The sequence below is a fragment of the Psammomys obesus genome, unplaced genomic scaffold (assembly GCF_907164565.1).
Source record: "Psammomys obesus unplaced genomic scaffold, mPsaObe1.curated_primary_1811, whole genome shotgun sequence".
NCBI classification, from domain to species: Eukaryota; Metazoa; Chordata; class Mammalia; order Rodentia; family Muridae; genus Psammomys; species Psammomys obesus.
This window is the reverse complement of record NW_026596079.1, coordinates 3,319,048-3,338,554: the sequence shown is the minus strand read 5'-3', so window position 1 is coordinate 3,338,554 and position 19,507 is coordinate 3,319,048. Positions and strand designations below refer to the sequence as shown.

At 40.3% G+C, this 19,507-nt stretch overlaps 1 protein-coding gene across 17 annotated transcripts in view; it reads right to left on the bottom strand.

Annotated features, from left to right (window-relative positions):
- Positions 1-19,507, bottom strand: part of Ptk2 (protein tyrosine kinase 2) — a 152,490-nt gene that overhangs the window by 66,578 nt on the left and 66,405 nt on the right. For 9 of the 17 annotated variants that reach the window (XM_055626593.1, XM_055626585.1, XM_055626584.1 and 6 more), the window contains one exon: positions 5,941-5,958. The exons of the other annotated variants lie outside the window; for them this stretch is intronic. In XM_055626593.1, coding sequence (XP_055482568.1) covers positions 5,941-5,958 — 18 coding nt within the window. The remainder of the gene's footprint in view (positions 1-5,940; positions 5,959-19,507) is intronic. 17 annotated transcript variants of the gene reach the window in all.

Here is a 19,507-nt window from a genome sequence, read left to right as displayed (position 1 = left end):
CTGTGCCCCACGCCCACACTGTGAAAATGTTCTCCTCAGAACACTAGGACTCAGATTTTGCCCACATGTAACTATGAAAAGTGTCATTGTGACTCAATATGTGAGCCACATACTCTTGTTTATCCGAAGCAAAAAGGCTAATGATCCTTATGAGAGCCAGTAGGACCTCAATTAAGCACTACAGAATTTAAAGGTGATGGCTGCTTAGCCTAGAGCTCTCCTTCAGCTACAAAAATGCGCATCTGAACCACAATTTGGTTTGCTGGGAGTTCCCAAATGAGAAAGGTGTTTTCAAAGTCCTGCTCACTCCATTTATCCCTTGTAAGGACAACTGTGAGCTTCTTCGCAGAGAACACACAGTGACCCAATTTCTGAGGAGAATATACTGGGCTGATTTATTGCATTTATTTTGGGTTAAAAAAAAAAATCCAGAAATTTATCTTTCGGTGCCTTTTTACCCAAGCAAAAGATGTGATACAAAGAATAAGAACAAAGAGCATATTAAATTGAATTATTTTTGAGATAAGGTAGATAAGGTCATGATTGCACTAATTTCTTTTGGTAAGTGCAGCAACTTAACACACCATGGTAGAAGAACACTTGTGTGGAGAAAACTGCCACTGCTGCACAACACTAGTGTTGGGAAGGCAGTTAAGTGGATTCTGGTTGACTCCTTCTGGAGACCTGCCAAACCACAGCAGGCTGGCTTGACACCAACACTGAACCTCAGGGGCTGCAAGTGCTTTCTCCCATGCACCACTGAGATCAAAAGCACACAAGCCAAGGAAACTCCAGAAAGCACTCTTTCTAATAGTGAGGATATTAGCCAATGCATGTACTACAACAGGATCACTGCCACCAAACCTCGAAGACAGTGACCTACTGGTCACAACCCCCACTGGGGTCATATATCAGATAACCTGCATATCAGATATTTACATTATTATTCATAACAGTAGCAAAATTACAGTTATAAAGTAGCAATAAAATAAATAATCTTCTGGTTGGGGTCACCATAACATGAGGAGCTGTATTAAAGGGTTGCAGTGTTAGGAAGGTTGAGAACCACCGCTCTACAGGGGAGAATGCAATTCTGAATGTTCTAAATGGGATTAACAGTTAAAAAAAAAAAAATCTGCCTGGGGAAAAAACACCATCAATAAATCAATTCTCCTAAGATAAGTATTATTCTCACAAGCTTATAAGCATTGTATATATAAAATTAAAGCAAAGTATTTTTTTTTAGCAAAGTATTTTTAATTCATTTTTTTTTTAAATGTTATGTTATGCACTGTATGTTTGATGTGCATAGAGGCCAGAAAAGAGGATCAGATTCCATAATTAGAGTTACAACCATTTGTGAGCTGCCATGTGGATACTGGGAATTGAACCTGTCCTCTGGAAGCGCAGCCAGTGTTAACCTCTGAGCCATAACTCCAGCCCCTAAAGCAAAGTTTTAATGAACTTGAAGTGTCACTTCTCATTTCCCTTACTGGGTGCTCAGCGATTTGGCACCCAACAGGCTTGTCACTTTGCTTTTGTGTAAGACAGTCTTATAAAAGAAAAAAACAGGGAGCTGCTCAAGTATCTCTAACAACCATGACCAGATGTGGGTGAGTCTACTCTAGTAGCGCAGACTATGGAAGCAACACAGCACTCAGACTGGTCTCTGCCAATTGCTTTTTTTTCACTATGTGATATAGTAGACTTAGTCACCACACTGTCCTATAAACTGAATGCACCAAAGTCACTGCAGCACAAATTCCTGGGTAGCAGAAGACCACAGTAAGCTCATCCCAAAGTGAATCCTCTCAGGCAACCGAGTCTACTGCCTAAAGGAAGGGAGTGAAACAGAAGATGACAGTGACAGCAATGATCTCAACTGAATCTTACTATGTCCTCATAAAGCTCATGTGAGCTCACAGCCACTTTTGTTTCTGCTACCATGCCTTGCTTCAAAGTTTTCCTCAAAGCAATTATCGCTATTCCTCGTTCTTAGTTCCCTAATGTTTTCCTTTAACTACTTCATATTAGTTTGCTTCCCTGACAGCTCTCCAGCAGTCTACTGATACAGCATCCTCTTGTGTCCTTTTTACCTCAGCATCTAGCACAGTGCCTGGCAAAAAGCATGTGCTCATGAGCTATGTGCTAAGCAATGAGGATAAATGCACTGTGGCAACACAGTTGGAACAATGTATTCCCAGGATTTCAGAAACTTATGCAGAGTCACAGAGACAGCAAACAGCAGGGTATGCTGTATATATCTATTTACCTGCCTATGCCACAGACATGCCTTCATGTGTATAATAGAGCAGTATGCACCTATGGAGTTACGATGACAGGAAGTGGTGCTAACAGGCACTTGAGAAATGGCAGGCACTCCTGATGTTGCTGTTCATTAGGACTCTCTTAGAACCTAAAGGTAGGTAGTTTCTGCCTGCAGATCCTTTCAGTTTTCATTTAACTCTAGTACCTCCATGACAACTTTATAAAACCTCCAGGAGATACCAATCTTGAATCAATTCAAAAGGGAAAAAAAGAAAAAAAGAAAATGACTTATAAACAGCAGGCTGATAGCAATACAGATTTGGGGAAATATTGCCTACATTTCAGCTAATTCACAAAAATCATAAGAACGGGTACGTGCCAGGCGAACCGCCTCACTCCTGAAATCTCAGCTCTTGGGAAGTTAAAGCAGTAGGATCATTCAAGAGTTTGAGGCTAGCCTGTGCTATGGATATGGAGTGAGACTTCATCTCAGAACAAAATCCCTAAAACAAAAATCAAACCAGAAAGGATTTGTATATTTTCTAAAAAGGTATTTGAGTTCTACATAAAATCTCTGAGGACTTATGAGAGCTGTGTGTCTGCTTTATGGATGGATTCACCCAGAACACACAGAGGAAGGAGCAGAAATCAGGGAAAGTTTTTTCTTTAGGGATAGTAGGATAGTATGATACTGATAACAAAGGTTAACATGTTCAAGATCCCTGGGCAACTGTGGAAGCCAGCCAGTAAATGCCCCTGAATAATGGCATCACAGGAGCAATACAGAAGAAAAAAAAGGGAAAAGCTCAGAGATCTGGGCACCAAAATAACAAAGGGAAGGGCCCCACTAGATGGATATTCTCCACTTGAGGTGATTGGAACAAGATGCCTGGGCTGATAAGTGCTAGACAGTGCCGTGAGTAGTCACACACGGTCATCAGCTCTCAGCAGAGCCCTTGTTCACATGCACAAACTGAGGGGGCTAGTGGGTCTAAACATAGTTCTGTGTCACAAATCCCTGGGTCTAAGATATCATACATCAGCTTTCATTATCTTTCAAAGTGTTTGGAGCCAGGTATGGTGGCACATGCCTTTCATTCCAGTACGTGGGAAAGAGAGGTAGGAGGGTACTCTAGGAGTTCAAGACCAGCTTGATCTACATAGTGAACTCCAGAACAGCCAGAACTACATAAAAGAGAGAGCTTGTTTCAAAAAAGCAAAACAAAAACCACACACACACACACACACACACACACACACACACACACACACACAGTGTTTGGAAGCAGACAACCTCTACTTTGAGGTTATAAAAATATGTATTTTGGGGACACAATTTTGTTCCAGAGACACTCACAGAAAAATTTGTCAGAGCTCTGAATTTGGCAGACAATTTTAGGATCATAGGATCGTAAGCTCAAGGCTCAAAAGTCACCCCAGCTATGTCTGAGGCTGAGGTGGGAGGATCATTTGGGTCTAGTAATTCAAGGCCAACCTGAGCAACAAAGCAGGACCTTGTCTCAAAAATGAATATTGAAGGGGGTGGGGTTGGAGGAGCTGGGAATATAGCTCAGTTGTATACCTAGCATACAAAGGCCCCAAGTTTAGTTCCCAGCACCACATTAAACTCTGCACAGTGGCACACACACATAAACCCAGTATTCAAAAGAGGATTAGAAATTCAATGTTATCCTTGGTTACCAAGCATGTTTAACACCAGCATAGGCTAGATAAGGCCCTATCTCAAAAAATAGGATAAAACAAATCGGAAAAATAAAAATTAAGTATTCAGTGACTTCTAAAATTTGAGATATTATTGTAATTTATATGTCTCAGTATCACAATATAAAAGGAAGAAGGTCACAGCTCAGAAAGTGAGAGACAAATTCTCATGTTACAGTGCAGCAAAAGGAGTCAAAACTACTACTGAAACTGTCAACTTTTGTCAGTGACATCACAGGCTCACGTCCTGGGGAAGCTCCATGACTGGGCTTGCCTGGTGTTTATGAGAAATACAGCATGAATACTATCCTTGGGCCTGTAGAGAAATGCAATGTACAAAAGGCTGAGGCTCAGAATTTCCCTCTGAAACGGAAACCATGATTCCTGGGGTGGGGAGTAGGACACAGCTCTGCCTCCATTTCTTCCTAACCCTCAGCAGGCATATCTGCTGGAGCAGTCAGGCACCCAGACTTCTTACAACTGTTATTCTGTCTTGCTTTCACTCTGCTCCTGGGCCTTGGGAGGTGGCTCATTAATGTACATGTGCCTGTATGAGCCTGTATGGACCACCAATCCCATTTACTAATACCGCCACAGGGACTAGCTCATTTAGATAATCCAGGAAGAATAATCAACCTCAGGGTCTTATCCTGCCAGGGTTAAGAGGCATGTTATGAACTCTGTAGAAACCATACAATAGTTCAAAGAAGCCTTTTTTTTTCTAGTAGCCACAGCAAGGCCACTTTACTCAAAATTTTAACCAAACTATGTGACCTAGACCAAGAAGTGGCATATTTTTTCTTTAAGAGGACAGGTAAGAAGAAATGTTTAACAACTGTACTCCTGTGGCAAGGACTTGGCTTTGCTGTTCAAACCACAACCTTGGGCAGACAGGCACCAAGCCCTCAAATAGTTAAGGTTATATTCTAACAAAATTTTACTTATGGACACTCTAGTTTGAATTTCATATAATTCTGATATCCTAAGTGCTAGTTTTCTTTCGGAAATTTTCCCTCAACCATTAAAAGCATAAAAACATTGTTACCTCAAGTGGCTGTACTAGAACAGGTGGGCCTTAAAGTCTTGTGGATACTGTCCAAGACCGTAACTCTTGATATTCCCTGTAAGATGGGACATAGCCTGGCTCTGGCTAACTCAGTACCAGGAAACTTCAGTGTGAGGAAAGTACACTTGAATGCTTACATTGCACCCATCTGTGGTCACTAATGCTTGTCTATAGTTGTCTGCATCTTTGCATCGTTGCCTTACAACGACCACTGGGGCCTTATCTCATGAAAAGGCAGGGGTAAGCAATCTGCTGAGGTCATCTAGTGACAGAATGGGACAATGGAGAAGGCAGAGCCTGGAGCCCAGGACCCACCTCTAGTCTCTATTGGTTGATGTCTCCATCTGTGAGCTATCCAGCCTGATGGGGTGAAGGCGGCTGGCAAGTAGTCAGGAAACACTCAAAGAGTAGCAGGTGCTGACACTGACCATCACAGAGCACCTTAGAAGTGAAGCTCCACACTGGCTTCCAACAGGATCATGCCCTTTTTTGTAGGTATGTTATCCTCTTTGCTCACTCTCTACAGGTTTACATCTCCATCACAAAACACAGAGGAGTAAAAACTTCCACTGAAGGTATTCTGTCACTCAATCATAAGGAAAAATACAAATTTCCCTCTATTTTAGCTTATAAAACTTAATCTTCTGGAATAAATACATCAAATATTGTGCAAAAACTCTGTCACCAAATTAATTTTAAAATATCATTAAATGTTGAGAAACGTAATCATTACTATTGATAGTACTTCCTAAATTACGCAGTTGAACAACTGCTAATGATAACTGTCTTTCTTTTTTTTAGCACCTCATTCATAAATTAAATTATTATACATGCACCACATGATTATCTCACAGCAGTAACACAAATGTGAAAATAAATATTACCGTCCCCACTAATTTCATCTGCAGATCCAGGTGGCATGCAAAGAAAGAAGTAGGGAACAGAGGGTAGGAGAGATAGGAAGGAAGGAGAGAAAAGAAGGAAACACACTATTAAAATGACAAGTAAATCAAAGCTTAAGAAAATAACAAAATCACCCCAAGGTTCATTCACAAGATAACAAAAATTGTACTAATGTGTTTACTGGAGTTGAAGGCCGTTAAGCAAAGTTTTAAGCTGCCAACATATCATACACAGTTACAAAGGAGAACAGCAGAGCTTAATTACTTTCTACCACACTAGGCAAAAGTAATTTGATTTTCTTTTATCATTAAATGTTAAGCAGGCTTCTACTTTCCTTAAGGACCATTTGTATCATTTTAGATACAAGTGAAAAGAAACTCTTCATTGCAATGAAAGCCAAAGAGACAACAGGAAATAAGCCTGTAACTCACATCTCAAATGAGGTAGTAGATTTACATCCCTATTATAGATGCAGGCGATTCCCACACTGCCATGAAGGGCAAGTGCAGTTCTCAAGGCTCTGACTGACAATTCAGGCTCCCATTTGAATTTCCTTTTGAATTCGTAAAAACTACTAATTTCAGGCATTTTTGAAAAAAACAGTTTCAATGATTATAACAACAAAAACCACTGCTTTACTAGAAAACCCTGAAAATGGTCCAGCTGCCTCATCAATGCTGCATTCCTGAACATCTGCCTCCCAGCGCTCAGAATGCAGACACCTAGGGCTCATATGGGCCATGTCCCGCATGCTGCATTAGGAAATGTACAAGGCCAGAAACAGGTCTTGACAACCCCTGTAGGAAAACAAAATGCCACCAGGAAGCTACTTCTTGCCCTGTCATGCATTTAAAAGCCAGCAAATGGGCAACAGAAGATTATCTACTTAAGACAATGGCCCAAATCGTGTCAACTGAAAAACACAAAACCTTGCCCCCCCCCCCAAGTTATCACATATGAACAGTGGACAGCACATACAATGATATTCAGTATGGCTATTAAATGCTTGGAACAATCTAGAAGCATCTAGCTATAGTTAGTTTTGTGAGGTGTCTTGGCTGACAAGAAAGCCTGTGCAGGTGCAGTGCAGTACCCGTTGGAGTAGGTTCAAGGGAACAGAAGACCAAAGGGAGAAAGCGCCTAGCTTTCTTAACTTTATGTTGGCAGTGATTGACTCCTTTACAAAGAGGCAAGAGAAGAGAAAAACAGAAAGAAATTATTTCAATGCAAAAGACAACCAGTTAATTTTAAACCTACAGCTATAAAATATATATTATATGATGCTTTTATGACTATCATTGGATTTTTAATTTAAAAAGTTGTTTTACTAAAGAATAACACAAGATACAAAAAGAACAAATGATAAACAGCTCTTCTAGGCTAGTCAAGTAACAAATAACACAACTAAAACAAAAGGAAAGATAAAAAAGTAACAAAAAGTAAATAACTTAAAGTAAATAACAAAAAGTAAATAACAAAAAGTGAATAACTTAAGAAACACTTAACATCTGTGCATAAAGAAAGAAATCGTAGAAAACTGTAAGAGCTTTATGAGCAGTTGAGATCTGGAGTAAGATCTCATAAACTGGTGATGAAGATGTCTGACTACAGAAGCTGCAAAGCTGCCATCATATGTCTACGCATTTGCCCATTTATTTGACAAGCGACTCATCTTCTATGTGAAGCAGTGAAGACACAGTAGCTACAGTATAGCAATGGCAGTAGAATCAAGACATAGCAGAAACAGAGTGACAGTACCCAGAGGCCTAGGGTGCAATCAGTAACAGTCCTGACTTTAAGTGTGGGCCCCTCAAGAATGAAGGTTAAGACAATTTGGCCATCAAGAAGGCAATAATCTCAGTATCAACACTCAAAGAAAAGAAATGAGAAAAACTAAAATGTATAAAATGGCAGTATTTTTCAAGTGGTATGTTTTGACTTCAGTGATAGTTACTGACTACTTCATCTTACTGATTAGTCTGAAAACCCACTTTGTTTCTAGACTTCCTATATGACAGCTCTGGCCAGATAAAATGTTCCATTTGACGCTGGATTGAATATGGGCTGAGGTGGGAGAGGGATGATCAGGATCAAAGAGCTATGCGGGGCATTATTCCAATGAAATAGTTTAAACAGTGGATGCCAACATCAGTCGGGATTAATTTCCCAATTTTGAGAATTATACTCTAACTACATTAAGATGATGTCTGAAGACAGGTATAGGGGTGCATGATTATAATCTTGCAGCTTTGGAGGCAGAAGCAGAAGGATTAGGAGTTGAAAATCTGTGTAGGCTACATAGGCCTCTGTGTCAAAAAATAAAACAAAACAAAAAAATAAATACAAAGAAAAAAAATTTAAAAGCCAATATGAAATAAACTAGAATTGAATAAAAAAAAAATCTAATTTTCAACTTATGATTCTTAGAAACATTCTCTAAGAAAGTATGGTTAAAAGATAAAAACGTAAGAATCCTGGCAGTGTGAATTCTGACACCAGCTCTACTACTCACATTAACAATTTCCACTTTTTTTTCTTTTTCCGTGTAAGTTTTATTTATTTACTTTTTACTTTTAATTTTATTTTTATTAATTACAGTTTATTCACTTTGTATGCCAGCTGTAGACCTCTCCACCCACCCTTCCAATTCCACCCTCCCTCTTCTTCTATGCCCCTCTCCCAGTCCAATGATAGGGTAGGTCCTCCTCCCCTTCCATCTGACCCTAGTCTATTAGGTCTCATCAGGGCTGGGTGCATCCTCTTCCTCTGTGGCCTGGCAAGGCTGCTCCCTCCTCAGGTGGAGGTGATTAAAGAGCCATCCCATGAGTTCATGTCAAAGATGGTCCCTGTTCCTACTACTGGGGAACCCTCTTGGACACTGAGGTTATCTTCATGACGGTCCTTGGTTGAAGTATCAGTCTCAGAAAAGACCCCTGTGCCCAGATTTTTTGGTTCTGTTGCTCTCCTTGTGGAGCTCCTGTCCCCTCCAGGTCTTTCTATCTCCCCCTTCTTTCATAAGATTCCCTGCACTCTGCCCAAAGTTTGGCTATGAGTCTCTGCATATGTTTTGATACCCTGCTGGGTAGAGTCTTTCAGAGGCCCTCTGTGATAGGTTCCTGTCCTGTTTCCTGTTTTCTCCCTCTTCTGATGTCCATCCTGTTTGCCTTTCTGAATGAAAACTGAGCATCTTATACAGGGTCTTCCTTCTTGATTAGCTTCCTTAGGTGTACAGATCTTAGCATGATTATCCTATATTATATGTCTATTATCCACTTATAAGTGCCAATATACCATGTGTGTCTTTCTGCTTCTGGGATACCTCACTCAGGATGATCTTTTCTAGATCCCTCCATTTGTCTGCAAATTTCATGATTTCCTTGTTTTTAATTATTTTTATTACTTTTTATTAATTATACCTTATTCACTTATATCCCCCCATAAGCCACTCCCTCCTCCCCTCCAGATCCCACCTTCCCTCCTCCTTCTTCACTCATGCCCTTCCCCAAGTCCACTGATAGGGGAGGTACTCTTCTCCTTCCTTCTGATCTTAGTCTATCAGATCACATCAGGAGTGGCTGCATTGTCATCTTCTGTGGCCTGGTGAGGCTGTTCCCCCCTCAGGGGGAGGTGATCAAAGAGCAGGCCAATCAGATTATGTCAGAGGCAGTCCCTCTTCCCATTACTATGTAACCCTCTTGGATACTGAACTGTCATGTGCTACATCTGTGCAGGGGTTCTAGGTTATCTCCATGAATAGTCCTTGGTTGGAGTATGAGTCTCTGGGAAGTTCCCTGTGTTAAAATTTTCTTGTTCTGTTGCTCTCCTTGTGAGGTTCCCGTCCTCTCCAGCTCTTACTATTTCCTTCCATTCACTCTGCCTAACAACTGGCCATAAGTTTCAGCATCTGCTTTGATAGTCTACAGGGCAGAGCCTTTCAGAGGCCCTCTGTGGCAGGTTCCTAGGTTGTTTCCTGGTTTCTTCTTCTTCTGATGTCCATCCTCTTTGCCTTTCAGTATGGGGATTGAGTGTTTTAGTCAGGGTCCTCTCTCTTGATTAGTTTCTTTAGATGTACAGATTTTAGTAGGTTTATCTATGTTATATGTCTAAATGAGTGAGTATATACTATGTGTGTCTTTCTGCTTCTGGGACAACTCACTCAGGATGATCCTTTCTAGGTCCCACCATTTACCTGCAAATTTCATGATTTCCTTATTTTTCATTGCTGAGTAATACTCCACTGTGTAGATGTACCACAATTTCTGCATCCATTCTTCAGTTGAGGGGCATCTGGGCTGCTTCCAGATTATGGCTATTACAAATAAAGCTGCTACAAACATGGTTGAGCAAATGTCCTTATTGTGTACTTGAGCCTCTTTTGGATATATGCCTAGGAGTGGTATGGCTGGATCTTGAGGAAGTGCTATTCCTAGTTGTCTGAGAAAGCGCCAGATTGATTTGCAGAGTGGTTGTACAAGTTTACATTCCCACCAGCAGTGGAGAAGGGTTCCCCTTTCTCCACAAACTCTCCAGCATGTGCTGTCACTTGAGTTTTTGATCTTGGCCTTTCTGATGGGTGTAAGGTGAAATCTCAGGGTCATTTTGATTTGCATTTCCCTAATGGCTAATGAAATTGAGCATTTCTCTAAGGGTTTCTCTGCCATTTGATATTCCTCTACAGAGAGTTCTCTGTTTAGCTCTGTTCCCCATCTTTTAAGTGGATTACATGGTTTGCTGCTTTTCAGCTTCTTTAGTTCTTTATATATACTGGATATTAGTCCTCTGTCAGATAAAGGGTTGGTAAAGATTCTTTCCCAATCTGTAGGCAATCGCTTTGTTTTGATGATGGTGTCCTTTGATTTACAGAAGCTTTTTAGTTTCATGAAGTCCCATTTATTGATTGTTGCTCTTAGAGCCTGTGCTGTTGGTGTTCTGTTCAGGAAGTTGTCTCCTGTGCCAATGAGTTCAAGGGTATTCCCCACTTTTTTTTCTAACCGATTTAATGTGCCTGGTTTTATGTTGAGGTCTTTGATCCACTTGGACTTTAGTTTTGTGCTGGGTGATAAGTATGGATCTATTTTCTTTTTGCTACATGTAGACATCCAGTTAGACCAGCACCATTTGTTGAAGATGTTATCTTTTCTCAATTGTATGGTTTTGGCATCTTTGTCAAAGATCAGGTGTCCATAAATGTGTGGGTTTATTTCTGAGTCCTCTGTTTGGTTCCACTGATCCACCATTCTGTTTCTATGCCAGTACCATGCAGTTTTTATAACTGTTGCTCTATAGTATAGCTTAAGATCAGGGGTGGAGATACCTCCAGAAGATCTTTTATTGTAGAGGATTGTTTTAGCAATTCTGGGTTTCTTGTTATTCCATATGAAATTGAAAGTCTCCCATCCAAAAAAAGCCCAGGACCAGATGGTTTCAGTGCAGAATTCTACCAGACTTTCAAAGAAGAGCTAACTCCAATTCTCTTCAAACTATTCCACAAAATAGAAACAGAAGGAACATTACCAAACTCATTCTATGAAGCCACAGTCACCTTGGTACCTAAACCTCACAAAGATCCAACAAAAAAAGAGAATTTCAGGCTAATCTCCCTTATGAACATTGATGCAAAAATACTCAACAAAATACAAGAACACATCAAAGATATCATCCACTATGACCAAGTGGGCTTCATCCCAGGCATGCAGGGGTGGTTCAATATAGGGAAATCCATCAATGTGATCCACCATATCAACAAACTGAAAGAAAAAAACCACGTGATAATCTCCCTAGATGCTGAAAAAGCATTTGACAAAATCCAACATCCATTCATGTTTAAAGTATTGGAGAGACCAGGGATACAAGGCACATATCTAAACATAGTAAAGGCGATATACAGCAAACCTATAGCCAACATCAAACTGAACGGAGAGAAACTTAAAGCAATCCCACTGAAATCAGGGACAAGACAAGGCTGCCCACTCTCTCCATATCTCTTCGACATAGTGCTGGAAGTCCTTGCTAGAGCATTAAGACAGTTGAAGGAGGTCAAAGGGATACAAATTGGAAAGGAAGAAGTCAAATCATCACTATTTGCAGATGATATGATAATATACGTGAGTGACCCCAAAAATTCTACCAGGGAACTCCTACAGCTGATAAACACCTTCAGCAAAGTGGCCAGATACAAAATTAACTCAAAAAAAAAAAAATCAGTAGCCCTCCTGTACACAAAAGACAAAAGGGCTGTGAAAGAAATTAGGGAAACAACACCCTTCACAATAGCCACAAATGACATAAAGTACCTTGGTGTTACCCTAACCAAGCAAGTCAAAGACTTGTATGAAAAAAATTTCAAGTCTCTGAAGAAAGAATTAGAAGAAGATATGAGAAGATGGAAAGATCTCCCATGCTCATGACTTGGCAGGATTAACATAGTAAAAATGGCCATCTTACCAAAAGCAATCTACAGATTCCCATCAAATTACCAACACAATTCTTTACAGACCTGGAAAGAAAAATTCTCAACTTCATATGGATTTCCTTGTTTTTAATTCCACTTCTTAGAGAGAAGCAGAAGCTCCATTCAATGAGGAGCTGAGGGAAGAGAAGTTGGGCAGTGACCACTGCCCATGTCTAGCTGTTCTAGTTCTTTAATATATAGTCTGTTTCTAAACAAGTAATATCCTTTATCTTGAATTCGAGCAGTTTTTAAAATGTGTTCCTTAAGTAATACTGAGATTAATTTGGTTCACACAAAGGATTACAAGGCCTCTTAACTTACAGAAGATAATTATTTTTGTTACATGCTTTGTACATCTACCCTGAGTTAGGATAGTGTATAGGAGACAGTGTTAAGCTAAATGGAACCGTGGATGTAGGTCTTTGTAGAGGAGAAAGAAACTACCAATACACATGCAAACACTATGAGGGCAAACATGGAAGGAATATGGGAGCATGCTTGTATAGATCTGAAACTTTCAACAGAGCAATCATGGAGAGATTATTTTGCAAAGATATCCAATAGGAAATGGGTATGCCCATGCAGCAGGCACAGGCAGGATACAGAGCAAACATTCAGGCCATATCTCTGCAGAGACCAAGAGGACAGATAGAACAAGTCAACAGATTGTGAGAAAATGGGAGATGGCAGTTAGGGAGCACCAGAGGGTGTAAATAACAAAGCTTAATGTTCAGGTTCTGTCTTTCATTCTGAGTGACATAAAGGAAGGAGTGGAGGCAAGGACTATACCACAGCTGTCTCACTTTACAGGCTTCCTGGGAGTAGCCAAATGGAGTGGGTGGAACAGCAATAGTAAAGGATAATGAGGCAGTGTAGAATAGTGGTATAAGAGGTGGAGACAATCAAGATCTGCAATGCACTTAATTATAAGGAGAGGCAGAAAGCCAATGGAGAGAGGGAAGCCACTTAAGGAATGGTGGAGGCCCAGGCTCAGGCTCTGCAAAGGAACCAGGATTCAGCTCTCATGTGCTAGCTATAAGGTGCTCAATGAACTTCTAAGAGGAGGTAGTAAGCAGGCAGGCCACAGACTAAATCTGGGCCTAAAAGAGCCGCAAAGAGGCACAAGTTTAATTAAGCCATAAAGCAAACAGATCTTATAAGGGAGGTACAAAGACTAACAGCAACTGGTCCACATACTCAGCATTGGATTATCAGCATGAAGAGTGGCCAGCAAATGAGTTATCTAGTGGCCAAGATGCACTGAGCCCTCAAGAGAGAATCCTGCTAGGGTGAGGGACAGGAGGAGTTTGGATGGGATGTCATACTGTCCTAGTTTCATTCTGTTGTGCTATCTCTTAATTATGGAGTTATATAAATTACAGGTTACAGTCCATCCCTATGGGAAGTCAAGGCAGGAACTACTTGAAGCAAAACTCACATCCACAATTAAGAGCAGAGACACAATGAATATTTGCATGAATTTTTATATGCTCATAATACTCCCTTTCTCTATTTCCATACAATTTAAGACTTAAATCTAGGGGAATGTTGCTGCCCACAATGGGCACACCTTTCCATTTGCTTTGGAATAATAACAGGATTACAAGTATATGTATGAGCTAGAGACAAAGGTGAAATAAAAAGGTTTGTAAGTTTATGGATATAGAACCTGGGTGATGAGTATGTGGAAAATTATTTCACAATTCTGTATATACTTGAAACATTCCTGATAAAATATTTAAAGAAATTCCTCAAAGGCAAAACACCCAATGGGAATTTGATATTATCTATCCACCTCTACGGCTTATCTTGAATTACAACATCTGAACATAACCCATAATTACTATGTAGTCACTAATTGTATTATCAATTGGGAAGCTCTCAGGGGGAAGTCCTTGGAAGTTTTCTCTGTTCTTCCATATTAGCAGTACTTGTTTGATAATTAGCGAGATGATGCGTAGCTTCTGATAATCTATATTGAAAGTTTATTGATTATTCTCATCAGTTTAGCTAGGAGGTTGCAGTTTGTGTACCAAGTACACTTAAGCACTGCCTACTCTAAAACACACACTTCTGTAGAATCAGAAATACATATTCATTTAAAATACTCTGGTAGAGGATTTCACTTTTCTCCTGGTATGAAGGCTGCTGAGGAAGACAAAAAACAAACCCCACAGGGCTGAAGAGACAGATCCATAAGGACTACTTGTTTTATTTCTTAAATTCTATTTATTTATTATGTATACAATATCTGCATGTGTGCCTTCACATCAGAACAGGGCACCAGATTTGATTATAGATGGTTTGTGAGCCACCATGTGGTTGCTGGAAATTGAACTCAGGACCTCTGGAAGAGCAGACAGTGCTCTTAACTTCCAAGCCATTGCTCTAGCCCCCAATAAGGACTACGTGTAAAAAAAAGAAGTCCTAATTGCTTAGCCCACCAGTCCTTCTGCACCACCTCCCACATATAAAAGCAGGGAGTTCAATGCCAGGGTAAGGAGAAGGTGTTCCCATCTCTGGCCCTTTTATAGGACATATTTCTCAACTTATGATGATAATATTTCTTTGCTTCCATGACCTCTGAGTGCTTGAGACCCCTCTGGAACCACAGAGGAAAGCAATGTAGCACCCTCAAATCTCAGTAGCAGCAAGCTGAATTCTAATGACATCAAGATGGGACCATGGGCAGGAAGCGACATGGACACGCTATTCTTATCATTCCTGCCTTATCATCAGCCGATTTGTTCTAGATGCCACAGACATGGAAGCTTCTCAATGGCTTAGAATTCCTCCTAAACTAACCTGGCAGATCAGAACAAGTTTATTGTGACCACAAAGACTAGAATAATTCCTAGTTTTCCAGCTTCCTGGAGTATGCTTGCAACAGCTAATGCCTATTACTCTGTACATATCACCAGTACTACATCATAAAACAATAATTTACAACAATCAACTTTTATCAAATAGCACCAGTGATTGAACATAAGGCCTGCACATGCCAAATAAGTGTTCCACCATTAAGCTACATCTCTACCCCTTAAAAACAAAACAACAACAACGACAAAAACAAAACAAAACAAAAAACATACAGCCTCTCTTAGGCTTCTTGCACAGGCTATCTTCAAGCTTGTAATCGTCCTGCCTCAACCTCCTGAGAAACTCAAACCAAAAAAAAAAAAAAATTCTACCAAACACAGTTACATTTCCTGTCACCACATTTGACTCTGTTTTTGTTTGCTTTTGTTTTTTGAAGACAGGCCTTCTCTGCATAGCCTTGATGTCCTGGAACTCACTTTGTAAGACCAGGCTGGCTTCAAACTCAGAGAACCACTTGCTTCTGCCCCTGGACGCCTGGGATTGAATCAGTGCACCACCACTGCCAGCTGCAAATAAACTTCTTTTTGCAGTAGTTAGCAATACTCTAAAATTAAGGAAGAGGCTCCCCACCACATACCTTTAAATTCTGAATAATGTTTAAATCAAGCATTCAGAGCCATGGTGGCACATGCCTATAATTCCAGTACTTGGGAGGCTTACACAGGAGGATCACAGTGAGTTCCAAGCCAGGCTGGGTTTCATAGTTAATTCTACCCAGGCTTCAGAATGAGAACCCATCTCAAAGGGGGGCAGGAAACATTTTGGCAACAAAATAGACAACTTTGGAACACATGGCACTGTCACAATGGAAACTGGATGGTAAAATTAGGCATAAGTAGCTCTTTCAAACTAAACAAAGGGCAGACTTTTGAATTCAGACAGAAAAGTCAGTGCTTTGTTATTCTTGTGAATGGGGAAATTTTCTATAATGGAATCACATGCTAAAATATTACTCCCCTTCATACGTCAAGATTCTGCAATGATCAATGGTATCTAATGAAAAGAAAATGTGTTCTTGGAATTCGAGGTCTGGGCTTCCAGCAGGTTCTCTATTACTCACTGCTACATGAACCTGGCCAAGCCACTTAAATGCTCATCTCCAGAGTAGGGATATTAATAAACAAGACAGTACATGTGGCCAATTCGGCATAATTCCTAAGCATGTATGTAAGTACTTATATTGGCTAAACAGCAGCAGAACAATCAATGCACAACAGACCCAGCACCAAGAGCCTACAGGGAGAAAGATGAAGAATGATTACCAACTCCTAACCTGGCATTTCTCAGACTTGGACAGTTCACAAACTAGTCAAGCATATTTGATATGTTCTAGAATTTGAAATAGCAAATACAAACAACTGATACAAACAACATTTACTTTGCTAAATGTTTCCTTGGTAGTTAAAATAATTTTAAGGCACTAACTCAATATACCTATAAAAAATCCTATGTAAATACAATTATGTATATTGAAAACATAATTAAAATAATATCGTGAAAACTTTTACATGTGCAATAATAGTAAAAATAAGTTGTCTATAAGTAGTATTCTTGTTCTTTAAGCACAAAGAGCTCAACAGACTCAAAATAAATATTCTGCCAGATTAAAAAAACAACAACAACAACAAAAAAAAAAAACACCACTGCAGCCATTTTCATAGGGATACAGTTAAGAGAAAAAGTCCAATTTTGCATGGCCAAACATTGAACACAGGCCATACAATAACATAATGGGAACCATCATGGATTTCTACTCACACCTGAGATTTGGCTTAATCATGGAACTGCTAATTCTTAGAAAAGTCAAACACACACACACACACACACACACACACACACACACACACACAATCCCACCAAACACAGTAAAACCTTCAAAATACTTGCAATCAGCTTTATTCTATGTTCTAAGAAATGTCCTCACACCAACACTGTTCCAGCAGCAACCGAAGCTACATTTACTCAGGGCACACTTGATGACCCTGAGGATAGCCTGGGGATACTGGTCTTATAGACAGGGCTTAAGTTCTACCTGAATTCACAAAAGGCATAAAAAAATTAGTCTTTTAAAAAGAAATCCTGCTTAACGCTAAGAGTAATATTCCTTGGGAACAATAACTCTAATAGATGTCTTTGTGAGACTCTATATATCTCATTTCTATAGAGAAATAGTTGGACTTTCAAAGGTAAACCCTCCAACAACCAACCTAGGGCACCCCACACAGCAAGCATTTGCTGAAAGCATTCATGTCCACCTGGTAGAGTGTGTCATGGGTGAGACAGGATGTAGCAGAAAAGCAAACACATAGACCACAGGCCAGTCCACTTTCCTGCACAAAGCAGGGTTACCGTGGCAGCAGATAGATATACAAAGGTCACAGGCCCAGCAAACACAGAATTTAGTGCAGAAGTTTAGTACCTTACTCCACACGGGAAACAAACAGTAAAGTCAGGAAATAATCTTGGGATATGGCTGTAACACAGCACTGTCAGCAAGAGTCCAAACTAACAAAAACATTCTCAGAGATGCCAGACCAGTACTTGGAGTCCATGTGCACAGGCCCCAGGCTAGGCAGGTACTGCTTACAGTCTATGAAGACTGGATATGCTAGCCTGACTCTGCCTAGGAGCAAGTAGTAGATGGGGTGGTAAACTGAATCAAAAGAGCTAAAAATAAGAGCTGTGTAGCTGATCACCCCTGGACACCAAATACTCCTCTCTGCTGGGTCTGGGAACTCGTAGTGATGACCAAAGTATGACCGTCAGCTTTCAGGGATACAAAGATTTTTGTGTAAGGAAAGAAAGAACAAGAAAGAAGAGGATAATGTGAATTCTCGAGAAACAATGCGCCTGAGGAAAAGGTGGAGAGGGGAAGGGCAGGCTTAGGCCAAGGAATGGCATCACAGCAGCATCTGATTGCATCTGAGTGTTATCTGGTAGGCACAGAATTTTTACTGAGAATTTTTCTGAAAGAAGTAACTCAAGAGAATGAAACACAACTCCTCCTCAGACATTTCAGAAGAATAGAACACAGGCAGAGTACCAAGAAATTAAAATGCAGTTTGAGGCTGAAACTCAAGTTTGCACAGTTTTTGCTCACTGTGTATCTTCAGCAAATTTTGTAACCTGTTGAACTTTAGTCCCCTCATCTGTCCATTAAGAGAGATGATTTCAAGAGTCTATTAGAATGACTTCATGCAGCCAGGCACAGTGGTGCATGTCTTTAATCCCAGCACTCTGGGGCAGAGGCAGGTGGATCTCTGTGAATTTGAGGCCAGCCTGGTCTAAAAAGTTAGTCCAGGACAGCCAAGACTACTACATAAACACCTGCAGCTGCCTTTCCACAGGGCACAAACATTTCAGTGCCTGAATGATAAATGGTGCTCAAACTTCACCCACCTATCCTATAGACCATATTAAAGCATCAGCCTCAGAGGGTTAGGGAATGAACGCTTCTTCACTCTGGATTTCTACTATGGCATGTGAGCCTTTTCCCTTCCACCACATTAAAAACTGTGAGGGCCTGGTCAGTCCCCTGATACTCACAAGCTGAACAAGAAACATACAAAATGGTGATGAGAGCCAGCAACGCTTTTTAAAAGTCTAGGTTTCCTCCCAAGTCATGGTTTAGGCTCTCAGAAGACTGACATGTCCTGTTAAATATGCAGTATCCCTAACACTGTCCAGTGAGAGCAAGTCCAGAACCAAAAACTTCTGCCAGGAAGTAGCTGTTGAGCTAGACCATCAAAGCAAGACAATGTTGCCCACAAACGAAAGTGACTCTGCCTGGTGTGTATCCAAATGCAAACATCTGTGGAGTGAGAGTTTGTGGGATGTTTGTGGACAAGGAAGAGAACAAACAGATACATTATATTATATTGGGCATCAAAAGAGGATCCAGAAACAAATGGGCATGATACAAACTAAATTTCAAAAAAAAATCCCCAAAAACCTGACTCAAACCAAACAGGAATAGAGGCTCATCTGTCTCATACTGAATGTACCAGAAGGTATTAGTTTAGAAGGATAACCTTTATGTTCACATGCATAGCTGAGAACAGATGTTGTGTGGTAACATATAAACATGTGGATAATATGTGCTTGTATGACAATAGGGTATAATGTATGTTAAGATGCGCACCTGGGTCCCTGGGAAAGATGCCTTTTTCTGCCCCTCCATAAAATTCTTATATCCTCCACATTTTTATATAAAGAAA